General features: G+C 37.2%; 3 protein-coding genes across 6 annotated transcripts; 1 reads left to right on the forward strand and 2 right to left on the reverse strand.

The window, feature by feature from the left end:
- The first annotated feature begins 32 nt into the window (after positions 1-32).
- Positions 33-4,327, forward strand: LOC114155561 (collectin-12-like). 2 transcript variants are annotated; one of them, XM_028035498.1, is made up of 7 exons: positions 33-256; positions 1,791-1,892; positions 2,014-2,091; positions 2,293-2,559; positions 2,686-2,837; positions 3,763-3,887; positions 3,984-4,327. In XM_028035498.1, exons 1-7 carry the CDS (start codon positions 214-216, stop codon positions 4,153-4,155), a joined length of 939 nt encoding a protein of 312 aa, XP_027891299.1. In that variant the 5' UTR covers positions 33-213; the 3' UTR covers positions 4,156-4,327. The 2 variants fall into 2 exon arrangements, with proteins under 2 accessions (XP_027891299.1, XP_027891300.1); XM_028035499.1 differs by having other exon boundaries at positions 34-244.
- Positions 4,328-8,171: 3,844 nt separating this feature from the next.
- Positions 8,172-15,865, reverse strand: LOC114155572 (alpha-defensin-related sequence 10-like). 3 transcript variants are annotated; one of them, XM_028035519.1, is made up of 8 exons: positions 11,515-11,868; positions 10,894-10,996; positions 9,619-9,717; positions 9,285-9,362; positions 8,818-8,826; positions 8,709-8,781; positions 8,611-8,636; positions 8,172-8,515 (listed from the first exon to the last, which is right to left on the reverse strand). In XM_028035519.1, the coding sequence occupies exons 2-8, from the start codon at positions 10,955-10,957 to the stop codon at positions 8,511-8,513; spliced, it is 354 nt and encodes a 117-aa protein (XP_027891320.1). In that variant the 5' UTR covers positions 10,958-10,996; positions 11,515-11,868; the 3' UTR covers positions 8,172-8,510. The 3 variants fall into 3 exon arrangements, with proteins under 3 accessions (XP_027891320.1, XP_027891318.1, XP_027891319.1); XM_028035517.1 differs by having other exon boundaries at positions 8,709-8,821; XM_028035518.1 differs by lacking the exons at positions 10,894-10,996; positions 11,515-11,868 and adding an exon at positions 15,804-15,865 and having other exon boundaries at positions 8,709-8,821; positions 9,619-9,779.
- LOC114155565 (hepatic lectin-like) lies at positions 13,338-16,614 on the reverse strand. Its single transcript, XM_028035508.1, has 9 exons — positions 16,510-16,614; positions 16,297-16,356; positions 15,640-15,741; positions 15,441-15,518; positions 15,033-15,110; positions 14,802-14,861; positions 14,570-14,721; positions 14,019-14,143; positions 13,338-13,933 (listed from the first exon to the last, which is right to left on the reverse strand). Exons 2-9 carry the CDS (start codon positions 16,325-16,327, stop codon positions 13,738-13,740), a joined length of 822 nt encoding a protein of 273 aa, XP_027891309.1. The 5' UTR covers positions 16,328-16,356; positions 16,510-16,614; the 3' UTR covers positions 13,338-13,737.
- Between the last annotated feature and the right edge of the window lie 1,282 nt (positions 16,615-17,896).

Raw genomic sequence — 17,896 nt, forward strand, 5'->3', positions numbered from 1 at the left:
AAGAGAAAGCTCCTCCTTGTTTCTGTTATAGTTTATTCAGATCTGTGATCCAGGAACTGCAGAACATTTTTTCTGGTCCAGTCAGCAGAGGAGCAACGACACATTTTTACCAAGTCTTTACATCAACTTTAAATTAGAAACGAAGCTTCACCTGATCCAGAAGGTTTGATTCATAAACCTGGTTCTGGTATTTTGACAAACTGAGGCGCCGACATGATGAGCCGACGGCAAGGAAACACGATGGGTAGGAACTGCTGTAAGGTCATTAACAGATTAAAATAAAAATATTTTAATGTAAAATAAAAGAAAAGAGCATCTGGAGTCTGTCCTGATGTATCCTCAATACAAACAGTCAAAAACTGATTTTTAATAACTAAATGATAAAATCTTTTCTAAGTGTTAAATATTAAATGATCTGTTAAACATTAAAAATAAAAATGATCAAAAATAGACACGATGAGTTTCTCTGCCAGCAACCATCACAGTTGGTTGGCTGGAATAAATATACAACAATATACATCTTATTTAAAATTGGCTTCTTTAGCAAATATTCTTTTAAAAAACAGAAAAAAAACATTTGTAAGTTATTTTACAAATAATGAAAATGGTAGATAAGAAAAATCACATAGAACAAGCAGGAAGTGACAAACAAACTGAAACACGGGTTGATGTTTCCTGTTGGTCAGTGTGGTTTCTCAGTTTTATAGTCACAAATAAATTTGGGGTTTTTTTCACGTGATGCTGCAGGTTGAGATGTTGGTTTTTTGCTGTTTGACATTTCACATATAAATGAAGGTAAAGCATTTTACCTTCATATAGTTGTAAAGCATTTAGAGCAGTGGGGCCCAAAGTGGATCCTGAAGGCCCGGCATCCTGCATGTTTTAGTTCTCTTCCTGGTTTAACGCACCTGGATCAAATGATGGCTCATTAGAAGAACATTGACATGAAATGTTACTGAGGAAACTTTATGAAATGTTACTGCTGCATGCAGCAGTTTGTGTTGCTGCATGCTCTGTACAATGGCTGCTGGAAATGAAAAAGTGTGTTTTCTTGATGACTTGCCATCCAGAAACTACGTGCTGCATTCTTGTTGGTTGTGCGGGAGGCTCCACTTCTGCTTTTCAAAGATGCAAACAAATGTGTATAATTGCGCATCCGTTTGCAGCCATTTTCACGTGTGAGGGTCAAGGTTGAGTTGGGGGCGTGGCCAACATGTTCTAACCTGTTCAGAGAAGCATAATAGGCCACTTTTAACCAGGCAAAATTAGCTTATTTTGAGTAACTTACTAAACATACCTAAACTCTTATTTGACTTTCTTTTTTCTAAATGGAAGAACAAACACTAAATCTAAAAAAAGAATGGTTGCCAAAAGCCCAGAGCATTAAGATGAAGGCTGATCCATGCCGAGGAAACGTTTAAGAGTTTAAGTTTCATTTAGTTGATGTCAGGTTGAGATGTTGGCTGCTTGCTGTAAGTTTTTGGATACTTTAATTTCTCCATCACACTTTTGTTGTTTTATTTATTTATTTTTTCCAAACTAATCACATTAACTGCTTTACCAGAGTCAAACATGTTGTACATTGATAAAACTTCACAAAATATTGAAACAAGTTCATATTGGTGAGATAATATCTAAATTTAAATGTAATGAAAAATACATGAACTCAGTGTTTCTTGCAGCCAGATCTGAGTTTTATTATCATAGAGATTTTTAAACAGGTTGAGTTTGTTTGATTATATGAGTCTGCCTCCAGGTTCTGATCCGGTTCTGCTCTAAATGTTCCTCAGGTGAAAACCCAAGCAGAACCTCCAAGCTGCCAGCAGGGGGAGTAGTTCTGCTGGTTCTGGTCGGTCTGCTGGCTGCTGCTGTCATCGTCATCTACAGACTCTGTGAGTTCATGTTGGTTGAATCTTTCACTGAATTTTAAATTATGATCAGCCTGGTGTCATAAACCAACACCAGGTTTATGTTTGACTAAATATCAAATAACTTTTGTCTTTTTTGAATCAGCTGTTGCTGTTTTGATGACCAATCAAACCGTCCAAACCCTGAAAGAGGAAAATGAAGCTCTGAAGAGAAATCAATCAGGTGAGACAGTCAGAGCTTAAAGTTTCCTCACAGTTCAGACTGAACCTTGTTGTTCCAATAAATGATCAATAATTATCTTCCATCTGGTTTTAGTTTATTGTTATTAATGTTTCTGTTTTGTTTGATAAGCAAGAGGCAAAATGTTCTCTCATTTTCTTGTTGTGACACATGGTGAGACCAAATCTATGTCTCCTTAATCAGGAGTTAATCTGAGCAGAACAATGCAGGAAAAATGTCCTCCACCTCCAACATGTCCTCCACCTCCAACATGTCCACCTCCAACATGTCCACCACCTCCAACATGTCCTCCACCTCCAACATGTCCACCTCCAACATGTCCACCACCTCCAACATGTCCTCCACCTCCAACATGTCCTCCACCTCCAAAATGTCCTCCACCTCCAACATGTCCTCCACCTCCAAAATGTCCTCCACCTCCAACATGTCCTCCACATCCGGAAGTGAAACGTAAGTCCAGGATTTACTATTTCTCCCATTTCTGTCCTCTACTGATGTTAAAGACATTGATGGACGTACAGATGCAGGATTTATTCCTCCTGGTTCACTGAGGTCTTTGTTCTAATCTGTCTGAAGATGAAACTTGCCTGAAATGTGCAGCAGGATGGGAGCAACATGCAGGAAGCTGTTATTATTTTAACAACAGGATGTCCTCCTGGACTGACAGCAGACGTTTCTGCCAACATCATGGATCAGACCTGGTGAAGATCGACAGCAGAGAGGAGCAGGTATGAAACTCCAGCTGTGTTTCCATTCATCATAGAATTTTACAATGAGAGACTTTCAAAATAAAATTGCTTCATAAAAACGAGGCAATTTTTAAAACTTTTTTTTTCTAGATAAGATGTTTGCTTTAGGATAATGTTTTGTTTTGCTGTAACAAAATTAGTTTATTTCACAAAACCAGACTAGAAACACTTTGTTTGCATCACATAAGTCACATGATCAACAACCGGCTGTTGCCAGTGGAGCAAACCAGGAAGAAGAAACCAGGAAGTAGCTGGAGCATCATGACAGCATGTTTTTTACTAACTTATCATGTGAACTAACTTATTCCTGATTTTAATTTCCTTTCTTATTGAATGGAAACATGCAATAGAAAATAGTGTTTGTTCAACATTAGCAAAATACTGAAAGTTTTGAGTTCATTTGTAATGGAAACACAGATTCTGCTGCAGGTTCATGTTCTTACTGATTCATGTTTCTTCATCTCAGCACAGAAAGATCTCAGTCACCAATCTTCTTTTTAAATTCCATTATGTGTGCAAAACGTTGTCCATATTCCACAAAAGAATCACATGTGAATAAACTGGTTCAGTCAATAAGACTTTAAAAAATGATTATCCTACTTCCTGTAGGAGGAACAAGGCAGAGCATCCTGTCGTCTTCTTCATCGTTTCCTCCAGTAGTAACATCCAGTTGTTGGTCATGTGACTCATTATAGAAAAAGGTGTTTCCATTGCAGTTTTGCAAAATACTTTAATTTCCATTCACCTGAAAAACCACCTTCTCCTAGTGCAGAAGCTTTTTATCACAAAACAAGAGTTTTCTTTTTAAATTGCTGAGTTTCCATTGAGCAAATTTATGTTTTGCTTCCAATTTGCCATCATGGTCATTGGAAACGCAGCTTTTTAATCGTCTCTTCCTGTTCAGATGTTCCTGCAATCGAAACTGAAGAAGAAAATTTATACGCATCTGGACGCGTTCTGGATCGGACTGACGGACTCACAGACAGAAGGCAGATGGTTCTGGGTGGACGGGTTACCTCTGGACCCAAGGTATTGATAAATTTGTTTTTTGTTTTTTGTTTTTTTTTATTAAAGGTTTTAAATCACATTTCTTTATTTTAGTTTTGTGTTTTTTCTTTGTTTTAGTTTAAGTTTCTGGTATAAGGGAGAACCAAACAACTCGGCCGGAACGAACCCAGCTGGAGAGGATTGTGGGAGAATGGAGAAGAATGGAAACGTCAAAGATCTGAATAATTGGGATGATCATTCCTGTCATGTTCAACTCAAAAGTATCTGTGAGAAACCAGCAGAAATGTGATTGTTTTTATCAGGTACAAACATTTAAGACGTTTTCTTTCTGTCTGGACTGAATTAAGATGCAAAAAGTCAGATTTAAATTTAGACTTTTAATTTACTTTCACATGATGTGTTATTGCTGATTGGAGATTTATAAATAAACTAAATAGAAAATAAAATCCTGCTGCTATAAATGTTATTTATCCTTCATTCCTTTAGTAATGTGAACATTAAGCTTCAAAATCCAAACAAAACATTTATCATAACTGGACACCAGTATGGAGGAGTGACTGGTGCAAACATGGGAACTGGGTCAGAGCAGCTGGTGGAACTGGGAGCTGCAAACTGGAATAACTGAGGACATCTAGAGGCCATTACAGGAACTACAGGCTAAACAAACAGGAAAACAAATAAATCTAAATCAGGGTGTCAAAACTTTTGTCACATGGTGAAACATTGTGATGGCAGAATGAGTAAATATCCAAAAAACATCTGATTTCTAAACCATTTTAAATTTAACCTGCTCAACAATAAACTAAGCATACAATAATAATAATAATAATAATAATAATAATGAAAAAGTACTTTGCACATTTGTCGTATTAAGAGAAAGGCACCCAAACTCTGCTTTTTTGGTAAAATATAGCTAAATAATAAAAAATGGTCTGTCAGCTATAAAAACGAGATTCTAGTTACTTTTTGTGCTAGATTTTGATTTATTTAGCCGTAATAAATTAAAAGTAGATTTTGGTACCACAGTCTAATTAAGCAGCTCAGTCTAAACATTAAAGCCACAGAACATTTAGTGCCTAAAACTAACCTGTGAGCCTGTAAATGAAGTGGAAGTGGACACCTACCAGGAACAGGAAGAGACTCGGCTCAGAGATATGATGTTCTCTGATGCAGCTCATAAACTACCGAACAGGAAATATGATTTCTATTTACCAGCTTATGGATCAGATCATGGCAAACATTGCAAAATCATAACCACTACAAATACTAAAGTAAAAGCTGGAATATGCGCCATATCCACACAGTGTAAATGTTCTCACTGACTATAATAGGTACATATTTACTGCAGAGGCCGCACTGTGGTGCAGTGGAGCCGGACACTGTGAATTAACCCTTACCTGTAACACCGAATCGGTCCAGCTCTTTGTCTCTTTTCCTATAGCTCAAAGTTTTGTCTCCTGTTTGCTTCAGTTGTCTCAGAGCATGTTTCACAGGAGTCCAGTATTCCAGAGTTGGATCTTTCTAAGCGCTGCAATAGCTTATTTACAGCAAAACTCAAATCTGGTTGTGTACGAGGCCCAGTAAATAAGGTTACCTGCTGTCTCTGCCTGTTATTCATTTTCACAGCATCATCATTGAATCTATTCATAGGGAGTTGATCTGGGTTCACAGTCTTGTCTTTGAAATCTTTCCAGTATTTTTTCCACCCATTCCTCCTGAGACATTTTTACACAATCTTCAGTTTGATCAAAATCAATACCAGGATTATGTTTAAGTTTATCCACATCTTTCATGTTGTGTGTCTTTCAAGAAATGAAAGACACCAGAGGCAAGTCCAGGAAGGATCTCAGGTAAAAATCGTAGCACGGTCAGCATGGCTCTACTAGAATAGTTAAGCATGAGACAACGGGTCGACGTTTGTCAGCCCCTTAAGAAGAGCATCCAAACGAAGGATTACTGTCAGATGTGTAAGCAGCAACAGGTGGAGCTCATCTCCAGTGAAGAAAAATCACATTTGCACACAAAAAACACTGATACTCACATAGATCCTGACAGATAATCCAATACAAAGTCATATAAACATATAAATCTGCTTATTATTAATTTATCTTGGTTTTTCTGTGGGTTGTTTCTCATAAGTTATAAAATCAGTTTATTGTGAAGCATTTCTGGTTTTTATGTCCTGAAAGGTACTTACACGGTTTTACTTACAGACATGTACGGACTTTCACCATAAATACCAGAATACAAAAATACATTTGCTGCTACATTCTGCGTGCACAAACAAGCGTTATTGTAGATCCTTCCTCCCAGCAGCTGTCAGACTCCATAACCATCACTTGTCCTAACAAACTCAAAAGGTGTTTGCACAGTTTTACTCATTTTAAATGTATTTTCTGCTGGTATTTGCAGTTTTATTGTCTATTATTTTCAGTAGTTTGTTGCTTTTAATGAACAAATACACATGAACATTTTATTATATCCTATTCAGTTTCACATTCCTTTCAGTTGGAGTATGCTTTTCTTTTAAAAGAATTAAGGTTTTGTTGGCTCTAGTGGCTTTTATTTGAAAGTAGTTTAACAGGAAAGAGGTTAATAAGAGACGGGGAAGACATGCAGCAAATGTCACCAAGCCGAGAATCAAACCTGCAACCATCGCCACGAGGATTAAGGCCTCAATATGTGGGTTGTGCTTCGCTCCTGAACCACCACAGCAACCTGGAGTATGTTATCTTAATAACTGCTCAGCATTTTAAGTTGTAATCTTTCTCCACTGTATTCTTAAGTCTGTTTTTATGTATTTTATATTTTATGTTTGTGTATTATTTTGTCAAATAATGACAAACATTCTCAACAGTGGCGCAGTTGGTAGCACTGTTGCCTTGCAGCAAGAAGGTCCTGGGTTCGATTCCCGGCCGGGGTCTTTCTGCATGGAGTTTGCATGTTCTCCCTGTGCATGCGTGGGTTCTCTCCGGGTACTCCGGCTTCCTCCCACAGTCCACAAACATGACTGTTAGGTTAATTGGTCTATCTAAATTCTCCCTAGGGGTGTGTGTTGTGTGTGCATGGTTGTTTGTCCTGTATGTCTCTGTGTTGCCCTGCGACAGACTGGCGTCCTGTCCAGGGTGTACCCCGCCTCCCGCCTGGAACGTAGCTGGAGATAGGCACCAGCAACCCTCCCGACCCCATTAGGGACAAGGGTGAACAGACAATGGATGGATGGATGGATTCTCAATAGAGACAAAGTTTTATTTTTCCCCATCTAAGGTTGATAGAATGGGTCTACCAACCAATAATTTTGGCTGCAAATATCACAAACTCTTGTAAATCTGGTTCACTGGCCTCAGTTGTTTGCCTCTCATTGCCATTAGATAAACGACTAATTACAATGAACCCAGTTACATTGGGGGCGATTAGGATCTGGGAACAGCTTAGGATCCATTTCAAACAAAAACAAACAAAAACAGGGTCTCCTAGCAGCTCCAATAGCAGCAAAAGCCTTGTTCCCACCTTCTTTAACTGATTGAACTTTCCATGCCTGGGCAAATAAAGGGATAACTACTGTGGGAGATCTGTTCAGAGACGGTCATCTTCTGTCCTTTCAACAGCTGCAGCAATCATTTGGCCGACCTTCTTCCAACTGTTTTAGATATCTGCAGCTGCAGAGTTTTGTTAAAAATATTTCTCATCAATGCTTCAGACTTCAGCATACAGATGGATTGATGAATGGCTGGAGGTGGATCCCATACAGAGAGGGGCCACATCAACAGTTACACATGAATCCAGACAGCAGCAGCACCTTCATCAGACAAAATTAAAGAACAGGGATGGAGAACAACTGAGTCACAGTGGCAGCAGGCAGCTAGGCTTATCTACACATCATCAATATGTATCAGACATATTGATTTACATTGTATCCCCATTATTATTATTATTATTATTATTATTATTATTGTATGCTTAGTTTATAGTTGAGCAGGTTAAATTTAAAATGGTTTAGAAATCATACATTGTTTGGATATTTACTCATTCTGCCATCACAATGTTTCACCATGTGACAAAAGTTTTGACACCCTGATTTAGATTTATTTGTTTTCCTGTTTGTTTAGCCTGTAGTTCCTGTAATGGCCTCTAGATGTCCTCAGTTATTCCAGTTTGCAGCTCCCAGTTCCACCAGCTGCTCTGACCCAGTTCCCATGTTTGCACCAGTCACTCCTCCATACTGGTGTCCAGTTATGATAAATGTTTTGTTTGGATTTTGAAGCTTAATGTTCACATTACTAAAGGAATGAAGGATAAATAACATTTATAGCAGCAGGATTTTATTTTCTATTTAGTTTATTTATAAATCTCCAATCAGCAATAACACATCATGTGAAAGTAAATTAAAAGTCTAAATTTAAATCTGACTTTTTGCATCTTAATTCAGTCCAGACAGAAAGAAAACGTCTTAAATGTTTGTACCTGATAAAAACAATCACATTTCTGCTGGTTTCTCACAGATACTTTTGATTTTAACATGACAGGAATGATCATCCCAATTATTCAGATCTTTGACGTTTCCATTCTTCTCCATCCTCCCACAATCCTCTCCTGCTGGGTTCGTTCCGGCCGAGTTGTTTGGTTCTCCCTCATACCAGAAACTTAATCTAAAAGAAAGAAAAAACACAAAACTAAAATAAAGAAATGTGATTTAAAACCTTTAATAAAAAAAAAAACTAAAAAAACACTAATTTATCAATACCGACGATCCACCCAGGTGGAGGACATGTTGGAGGTGGAGGACATGTTGGAGGTGGAGGACATGTTGGAGGTGGAGGACATGTTGGAGGTCGAGGACATGTTGGAGGTCGAGGACATGTTGGACATGTTGGACTTGCTGGACATGTTGAACATGCTGGACATGTTGGACTTGCTGGACATGTTGAACATGCTGGACATGTTGGACATGTTTGCTGCTCTATTCAGAGAAATAAAACCAGTTTTAATCTCAGTCAGTTATTTTCTTCTTCTAAAGCTGAACTGATGAACAAACATGATCAAATAATTAACTCGTGTTCTGCAATTCAACATGTAAAATGGAAACCTCATGTTTATATAATACAATATTTATGAACATCTGTGCAGGTGTTGAGAGTCAGCAGCTTCATCAGACTGACAGTCATGATGTCTCAGTGATGAAACATTGTTGGATAAAGAGCAGAAAGCATCAGGAAGAGAACGTTTCTCAGACTCTGCAGAACAGGAGAAACATTGATCTGTTTCAGCAGAAACATCTCAGCAGTTTCACCACTAATGCATCATAACTGATGTGTTACAGTAACAATGTTAACCTGGTTTTTACATGAAACGTTACAAATGAAGTTGATCCATCAGATCTGAATGAGACGTTCAGTCTGAACCTTCTGACTGTCTCACCTGAGATATTTTTCCTCAGAGCTTCATTCTCCTCTTTCAGGGTTTGGATGGTTTGATTGGTTCGTATTTTATCAAAAGCTGCATAAAGAACAGATGGAGGTCAGAATTTAAAGACTCTCGTTGACAAAAAGAAAAATGTTGAAGACAGAATTCAGCCACAGTAAAGATGCTCATACATTCATATTGTGTCTTTATGATGTAAAGCACTTTAAACTGTCTTACTGCTGAAATGTGAGACAATAATAAACTTGACTGATTGATACAAATCATGTAGTTTTTGTCTTGATCTAAGAATTAAATTCAGTGAAAAGACGAACCAACAGGATGAACTCACAGAGTTTGTAGGTGATGACAGCAGCAGCCAGCAGACCGACCAGAACCAGCAGAACTACTCCCCCTGCTGGCAGCTTGCAGGTTCTGCTTGGGTTTTCACCTGAGGAGCATTTAGAGCAGAACCGGATCAGAACCTGGAGACTCTCAGAAACTAACATCAACCTGACATCTATAAAACTGAAACTCTGATTAGATTTTCTAATTTTATCTGATGAATGCAATAAAAACGTAACTGCCAGTCAGCTGGCCTCATTTTAATCTTCATTATTATATCAGCTGATATTTCTGACGTGAATTTCTTCTGCTGACCTCGATGCCTCGGTTTCATTCACCTCAGTGTTTTTTTTTGTTTTTACAAATTTACTAAAAGAAAAAACAACAGATGTGCTGTAGTGGTGCAGGGGTTAAGCACAGCCCACATAAGGAGGCTTTAGTCCTCGACGCGGCTGTCGCAGGTTCGATTCCCGGCCTGGTGACCTTTGCTGCCTGTCCTCGCCTTCTCTCATTACCCACTTTCTTGTCAATTAACTATCAAATAAAGGCCAATAAAACCTTTGACAAAACTAAAAATGTCATATTTCTAATAATTAAATTCTGTTTTTTGTTTTTATTTTTACTTGGTTAAAAATAAACAAGGATTTTTGTCACTGAAGGATCTGTAGATGCAAGATGAAAAGATTCTGCTACACAGAAAATCTCTGGATGTTTATGGTTTATTTATTCTAAATCTTCTCATCATCATCTTCATTTGACATATTTATAACTTCAATGATCAGATTTCAACAATTTTGAAAATGGTTTGAATCTAAATATTTTCCATTTCGTGTAAATTAGCTGCTAGTTCTTTTTTCTCTCTCGAAAGTGGAGCAACATGTTGATCGGCTGTAAATGTTCAGGATGTTGAGCTTTAAGAACAGGAAGTCACTCTGACGCCACAAAGATCTGATGATTTTCATCCCTCCTTAAAGCTGCTTGGTGCAGCAAACAGAGGAAACATCCAGCAGCCATTACGCTCTACACGTTTAGCTGCAGCTCATCCTGCTCAGTGTTCAGCTGCTGAACCAACATGGAAATAATACGAAGACTTTATTAATGTTCAGCGTTTATTGGTTGATCTTCTGTTTCTTAAGGTTTCAGGTCTGGATTATTCTTGTTGTGAATTATTAATATTCACATCCTGCTCTGTCTGGGATTAACAGTAAACATCCTTTACCTTCAGATGAAGCTGTTTGGTTTTGTGTTCAGTCTGGTTGTTGATCTGATGAAGACCACTCACCTCTGGCTGCAGCTTCTTCATCACCTTCCTCCTGATTTACCGCCACACTCATCATCATCATCATCAGTTCTTCATCGCTCTGTGGCGTCTCATCAACTTCACTCTGAGGACAAACACAGAGACATTTCTGGGATTAATATTTTAGCCTTTTTCATGTTTTAGCTGAAGGTCTAAAGGGAAATGTAGATCTTTTCATCTCAGATGTTTACTGTAATTTTTCTTCAAGTTTCTGCTTTATTTCACTCCTAACATTTGTTTTTCTGTGAGTAAAATCGATGAATATACACAGAAACAAAAGTTTAAGTTGGAAAATCAGATTATAAATAAAGGTTAAAGTTCATATGTCTGAGTTTAACATAAAATTTTCAACATATAAAAGATACTGGAGGAACAAAACAGGTTTAAGTTTTCAGTTTTTAAATAATTGTGAAAATAAAAGCCTGTAGTGGATTGTCTAAACAGAAAAGATCAGTTTATTTATCATTTTTTCACACTTTCTGTGTTTATACTTGAATCCAGTATTTTTAGATCAAATCCTAACTATTTTACATAAAATGACAAAGTTTGGTGAAATAAACTCGTCATATTTTCTGTGTTGGACAGAAATTGATCAAAACTCACCAGAATGCTGTCGCTGCTCCTCTGCAGGCTGAACAGGCAGAAACTAATCAGAACATCTTTCTGTCTCACAAGATCTGAAAAAGCTTCCTGTTGATCTCAGAGGATGAGGAGGAGACTTCATCTGAATACAGCTTCCTCATGATTCAAACTTTCATCAAATAAAACTCAACACTTCTGGACTCAGCAGGGTTTGTCCTGCAGTTACAGTCCAACTTCCTGACAGAAACATTTAGCATCAGGATGTGGTGGATCTAGCAGGTTGATCACATGAAGGAAGGAGGGACGTTTTCTGCTGATTTGTAGTTCCTGTAACAGCCACTAGGTGTCCTCAGCTCTCACAGCTCACCTGTTTGTTCTTCTACATTGAACACAAATGAAGAAGAAACAGGTTTTGCCTTAAAGAGCAGCGCATCACAACTGATGACAAGATATAATGTATGAAGAGTTCATAATGAGAAAATCACAGGATCCGGAAATAGATATATTTAAAAGAAATAATACAAAATAAAAGAATCTAAGAAAAATGAAAGAACATAGAAAAAGTAAATACATTAATAATTATAAAACAAATTAGTCAGAGATTTTGGGAAAATATTTCTTAGATATCATAAGCAAAACTTATTAAAACTATCAAAAAATATAGTATTTTTTCTAGATTCTTTCCTAATTTTACTAAACGCCGAAGTTCAACCTCAACTCATCCATTAATTCCTCACAGTGGAGAGAAGTTGATCAAAGTGGAAGGACAGATGTTGATACAAGCAGCATGAACATCCTAACATCACGTTTTAAATCTGCTGAAGAAACATTTCATGATCTGGATTTCTTCTCTTTATGTTGTAACTGCTTTGGTCATTTAAATTGTTTTAATGATTGTTCGTCTCACTGTAATGTTTTTAGTTTCTGTTTTAATTTGAGGCAGCACAGCTGATAAAACCTGTTGCCTTGGAGCAAGAGAGTCTTCGGTTCAAATCCTGACCAGGAGTCTTTCTGCATGTGGTCTCCTGTGAATGTGTGGATTTTCTCTGGGTGCTCTGGTTTCCTCCCACGGTTAAAGAACATGACTAGTTTAGTTTAAATTACATCATGTATGAGTGTGTACGGTTGTCTGTCCTGTGTCTCTCTGTTTTCCCATGGTGGACTGGTGTCCTGTCCAGGGTGTCCCGTCTCTCTCCACTAGATGGCAGTAGTCTCCAACCCCCTGTCACTCTGTAGTAATGAATGAATGAATGGAAGAAGACATCATTGATGACAAACAGAAACCTGATGTGATGCTGAAACAGGAAGTAAGTTCATCTGAAATTATAAATATTAGCAAACAAAACAAAAACATGGTGCAAAATTACAAATAAAAAGCACATTTAATTCCAGTGATATTTCTAATTAATTGTACAGAATTTACCAGGCAAGATTATATCTCAAAAAGAAATAATAAAAATACTTAATTCATGAGTTTAAAACATCAAATATAAACAGGAAGGTCAACAAAACAAACATGGTGAAATTTCTATAAAAATAATTTTCTTTGCATCAAAACCTGCTGCTTTTTAAAACGTTACATAAAACCATCTTAGTTAGATACTTACAGTGACACACATTTTGAATATTGTTTTCATTAGTTATGTAAACAAATTATACTTTAATCTCACCATCAATGTATTGTCTTAATATTAACTTGTTTTATTTTTGAGTCATTGGAAATATGATGAGAACTCAGAGAAAAAGTTTAAAAGCAGAAAAGTATTTATCTTTGAATGAATCTAGGATTAAACTGTAAATGAACCTGACATTATCTAACATAACTCTGCACCTCTACGTCTTCTAGATCTGGAGTGTCAAACTCAGTTTCATTTTGGGCCACAATCAAAGTTAAAAGGCCTTTAAAGGGTCAGTTGTGGCCGAATGTGTTGATTAAATTACCTATTAACAAACTGTTAAAATATTAATAAAGAGCTATCTCTGAGTTCAATGGGAACTTCCTGAAAGTAAATAATATTAAACACCTTTTCACCTTTATTTCATTTGGTACAATAGAGATAAAACTGTTGATTTGACTAATGAAATAATATTTAAAAACACAACCGTAGTCTTGAAGATTCTATTTTTAGAGTCTAAAGGGCAACATAAAAACTTCTGGTGGGCCGGATTTGGCCCGAGGGCCTTGAGTTTGACACGTGTGTCTCAAATGTTTCACTCTGGTTGTTTTGCAGCCTGGACTGAACCTCACACACAAAATGTTTGTCCAGTTTCTGGAGATTTCTCACAGATACTTTTTTGAGAAAGAAAACAGAAAACATCAGCCCAACATTTCTGTTTTTCAGGTTCTAATTTTGTCCCCATTGTTGCGCAGTCTTCTCCCTCTGGATGTTGTTGACGAGAACCTTTCCAGTCATCAGGTGTGTAACTCCAAAAGTTTAAACTAAAAGAAGAAAATCAGGAACAGGTGTGATAATAAACACGGCATTAATTGTGAAGAATCGACTATCTTTCCACATCAGTCACACCTTTCATCCAGAGGTGATCCATCAATCCACGACCATCTGCCTTCAACTTCTGAGTCCGTCAGTCCGATCCAGAACATGTCATTATTGTACTCCATCATGTTGGTTACTTTTCTCACCAGAAAAGCCTGAACAGAAGAAAATGACTCAGTGATGTATTTCTGTGCTGAAATCAGAGAGAAGCTGAACACTGTTAGACCTTTAATTGTAATTTTACAGTAACTTACTGGCAACAGTGTTGCCAGTAAGTTACTGTAAAATTACAATTAAAGGTCTAACAGTGTAACAGTGTATGATGACCGTTGGAAATCAAATATAATTCTTACTGTATATTATAAGTACAGAACCACTACTGTAATGTGTAAACAGTAAATTGCTGCAAATTCAAAACATACAGTAAGTTACTGTAATACTATGTACTATACCCATAATGCAATGCAAATTACAGTAACTACTTGTGAAGATGTCTTATGGTAGTTTTACTGGACATTTTGTGGTATTTAACTGTAAAAAATACAGCAAAGGCTAACAGTGAACCTGCAGCAGTTTCATACCTGCTCCTCTCTGCTGTGGATCTTCACCAGGTCTGATCCCAGATCAGCGCAGGAACGTCTGCTGTCATTCCAGGAGGATCTCATGGTGTTAAAATAATAACAGTTGTTTTGGTTCAGCTCCCAGCCTGGTTCACACTTCAGACACGAGGATTCTGTTCACACAGGAAAAATAAAATCCTCATTGAGTCAGGAGGAAGGAAGTTGTTGATATTCCTGTGATTGTGTGACTTACTCATATTTACTGCAGTTGGATTAAACGCAGGAGCTGGTTGACATGTTGAAGGAGGTGGAGCTGGAGGACATTTAGTAGAATTAAAACATTTATTCACAGCAAAGTCACAGTAAATCATCATCCTGTGGAAACCGTTGCTAATATTATGAGCTTGATTCACAATCAGTCTCAAATTAAAGCCAGCTGTCGGCTCTGAACTTGGTGAACATTTTCCAACCCTGACAGTCTCACCTGACAGATTTCTCCTCAGAGCTTCATTCTCCTGTTTCAGGCTTTGGAGAATCTGATTGGTGTGAATCTTATCAAACTCTGGTTTTAGATGAGAGAGCAGTTAGTTTGGATAAGTTTAAAAATCAGAGTTCTTGTGATGAAAAGTTCAAACTCCACTTAGTCCAAGAGGCATCAATACTTTTACAAGCAACTGTACAAACCATCAATAAGTCTAGAAATTAAAAGACAACCTTTACATGTTTTATGTTCAAATTTCTGTTTGCAATTGATGACATTTAAAACCTAATTAAATCAAGAACAGATCAAAACTCACAGAGTTCACCAGAAGGCAGGTCATTATTGATCATTTATTGGAACAACAAGGTTCAGTCTGAACTGTGAGGAAACTTTAAGCTCTGACTGTCTCACCTGATTGATTTCTCTTCAGAGCTTCATTTTCCTCTTTCAGGGTTTGGACGGTTTGATTGGTCATCAAAACAGCAACAGCTGATTCAAAAAAGACAAAAGTTATTTGATATTTAGTCAAACATAAACCTGGTGTTGGTTTATGACACCAGGCTGATCATAATTTAAAATTCAGTGAAAGATTCAACCAACATGAACTCACAGAGTCTGTAGATGACGATGACAGCAGCAGCCAGCAGACCGACCAGAACCAGCAGAACTACTCCCCCTGCTGGCAGCTTGCAGGTTCTGCTTGGGTTTTCACCTGAGGAGCATTTAGAGCAGAACCGGATCAGAACCTGGAGACTCACAGAAACTAACATCAACCTGAAAGACTCTGAACATCTTCCTCTTTATGGATGATTTATGTGTTTTTATTGTCATTTTCTCCCTTATGAACAGAAATTAACTCGGACTGCAGCTTCTTTGTGATCATGTTGCGTTTCCATGGAGACAGTCTTTATTTTCTATGCAACTAATAATAATCATCAGAAAAAGATGCATCTCTCACTTCTAGTGTTTGACTTCCTCATTTTCTGCAGTGATGTGGTTTTTATTTAAATTTTGAGTTCCTGGTTATGATCTCTGTTTCCTCTCAGTCTTTCATACTTTGAATTCTTCACACAGGATTAGATCAGGTTTCATCCTAAGTTTTCATCTATAATTAAAATCATGTTCAGTAAAATAAAGACTAAATAGTTTAATCTCAGCTCTGCTGATCTAAAGAATCAGTTTGTGTTCGATCGTTGACTTTCTGATGAAGACCACTCAGCTTCTTCATCTCCTTCCTGCTGGTTTATCATAAACTTCATTGTCTGACCTTCTCTGCAGCGCTGAGGGCGTCTCATCATGGAGACACAGGTCAGAGTTTCTGCAGCCGCTGAGAAACAAACATCTGTCACTAAACGTAATTTTTCTAGAACAACGAAATACTAAATCCAAAACATCAAGTTATTAAAGTTTGGCCAGATATGAACCTTGTATTTTCTTTGAATATTTGGTGTAAGGAAAATCATCAAAATCATTATCTGACCTTTCAGACTGAAGATCTGTCCGTCTTCTTCTAGTTTCAGCCTTGTGCTGGAGAGACTTCCTGTTGAGCTGAAAAGTAGAGGAGGAAGATGAGGAGGAGGAGGAAGAAGGCGAGGAGGAAGAGGAAGAGGAGGAGGCTTCATCTCATGACTGTTTTCTCATTTTGACTTAAATGGTCATTTTGAGTCTGTGGCTAAATATATGTGTGTTTAATGAAAACAGAAAAGATTAAATGAAACAGAGACAGAAAGAGACGCTGAGGAGAAATGATCAGAGATCAGAACAACTAAAACTGATCACATTTCAATATGACAGAGAATAAAATACAAAGATTAAAGCAGCCAGAATAAAGTCAGAAACCGGAAGTAAAGAGAACACAGAGCAGGAAGGAGCAGGCTTACCAAAATAAAACAGGAACTACAATACAAGAAGACAACAAAAGAAAACATAAAACAGGTTTTAAAATTTTATTTAACAAAATGCCTCTAGAAACACACTGTAGTTCTGCTGATTTAATCTATTCGGTTTATATCTGCAGCTCTGCAGGCAGATGAAGATAATTCTGAGATGGACAGATCTACACTAACTTTATTCTTACTGATGTTTTATTAGGACAACGTTAATATTTTAATGTTCATCTATCAGGAGTCATTATGCTGATCAAAAACAACATTTCTTTTTTACTAAAATGTTACAATAAACTTAAATTTAATCAACTGATCATAAATTATTGCATCACTTTAGTATTTTAGAAATGACTCAAGGAACTCTTCAACTTCTGATAAAGTAAAATCCAGTAAAAGTTAATCAGGATGAACTCACAGAGTCTGTAGATGATGAGAGCAGCAGCCAGCAGACCGACCAGAACCAGCAGAACTACTTTTTTTTTTTTAATATATATTATTTTTATTAATTTTAGATTCGTTACAATATAAAGAACAAAGAAGACACCTGTGCCGCCACACACATACACACATAAAAACAAAAACTACAACAAAAAACCCCACATGCAGGAGAAACAGGGTGTGAATCCTCTCCTCCAGTCCACGTCACCCTCAGCCATCTAGAGCGGAGAAACAAAAGCAGGCAAGAATAAATAGAGCAGGTTAAATTTAAAATGGTTTAGAAATCAGATATTTTTTGGATATTTAGTCATTCTGCCATCATTTGTTTTTTCTTTCTTTTTTTTTTTTTTTTTTTTTTTTGCCAAAATCATTTTTGGTAAAAATATTACTTAGGGTATACCAAAAGTGATTTTGGCAAAAACTTAAAAAATAATAATAATAACAAAACAAATCAGCCAAGTGAGGGATTGGTGACCTGTCCAGTGTGTACCCTTCCTCTTGCCCTTTGACCCCTGGAGATGGGTACCAGCACCCTCTGAACCT

The sequence above is a fragment of the Xiphophorus couchianus genome, chromosome 13, assembly GCF_001444195.1.
Source record: "Xiphophorus couchianus chromosome 13, X_couchianus-1.0, whole genome shotgun sequence".
Lineage (NCBI taxonomy): Eukaryota > Metazoa > Chordata > Actinopteri > Cyprinodontiformes > Poeciliidae > Xiphophorus > Xiphophorus couchianus.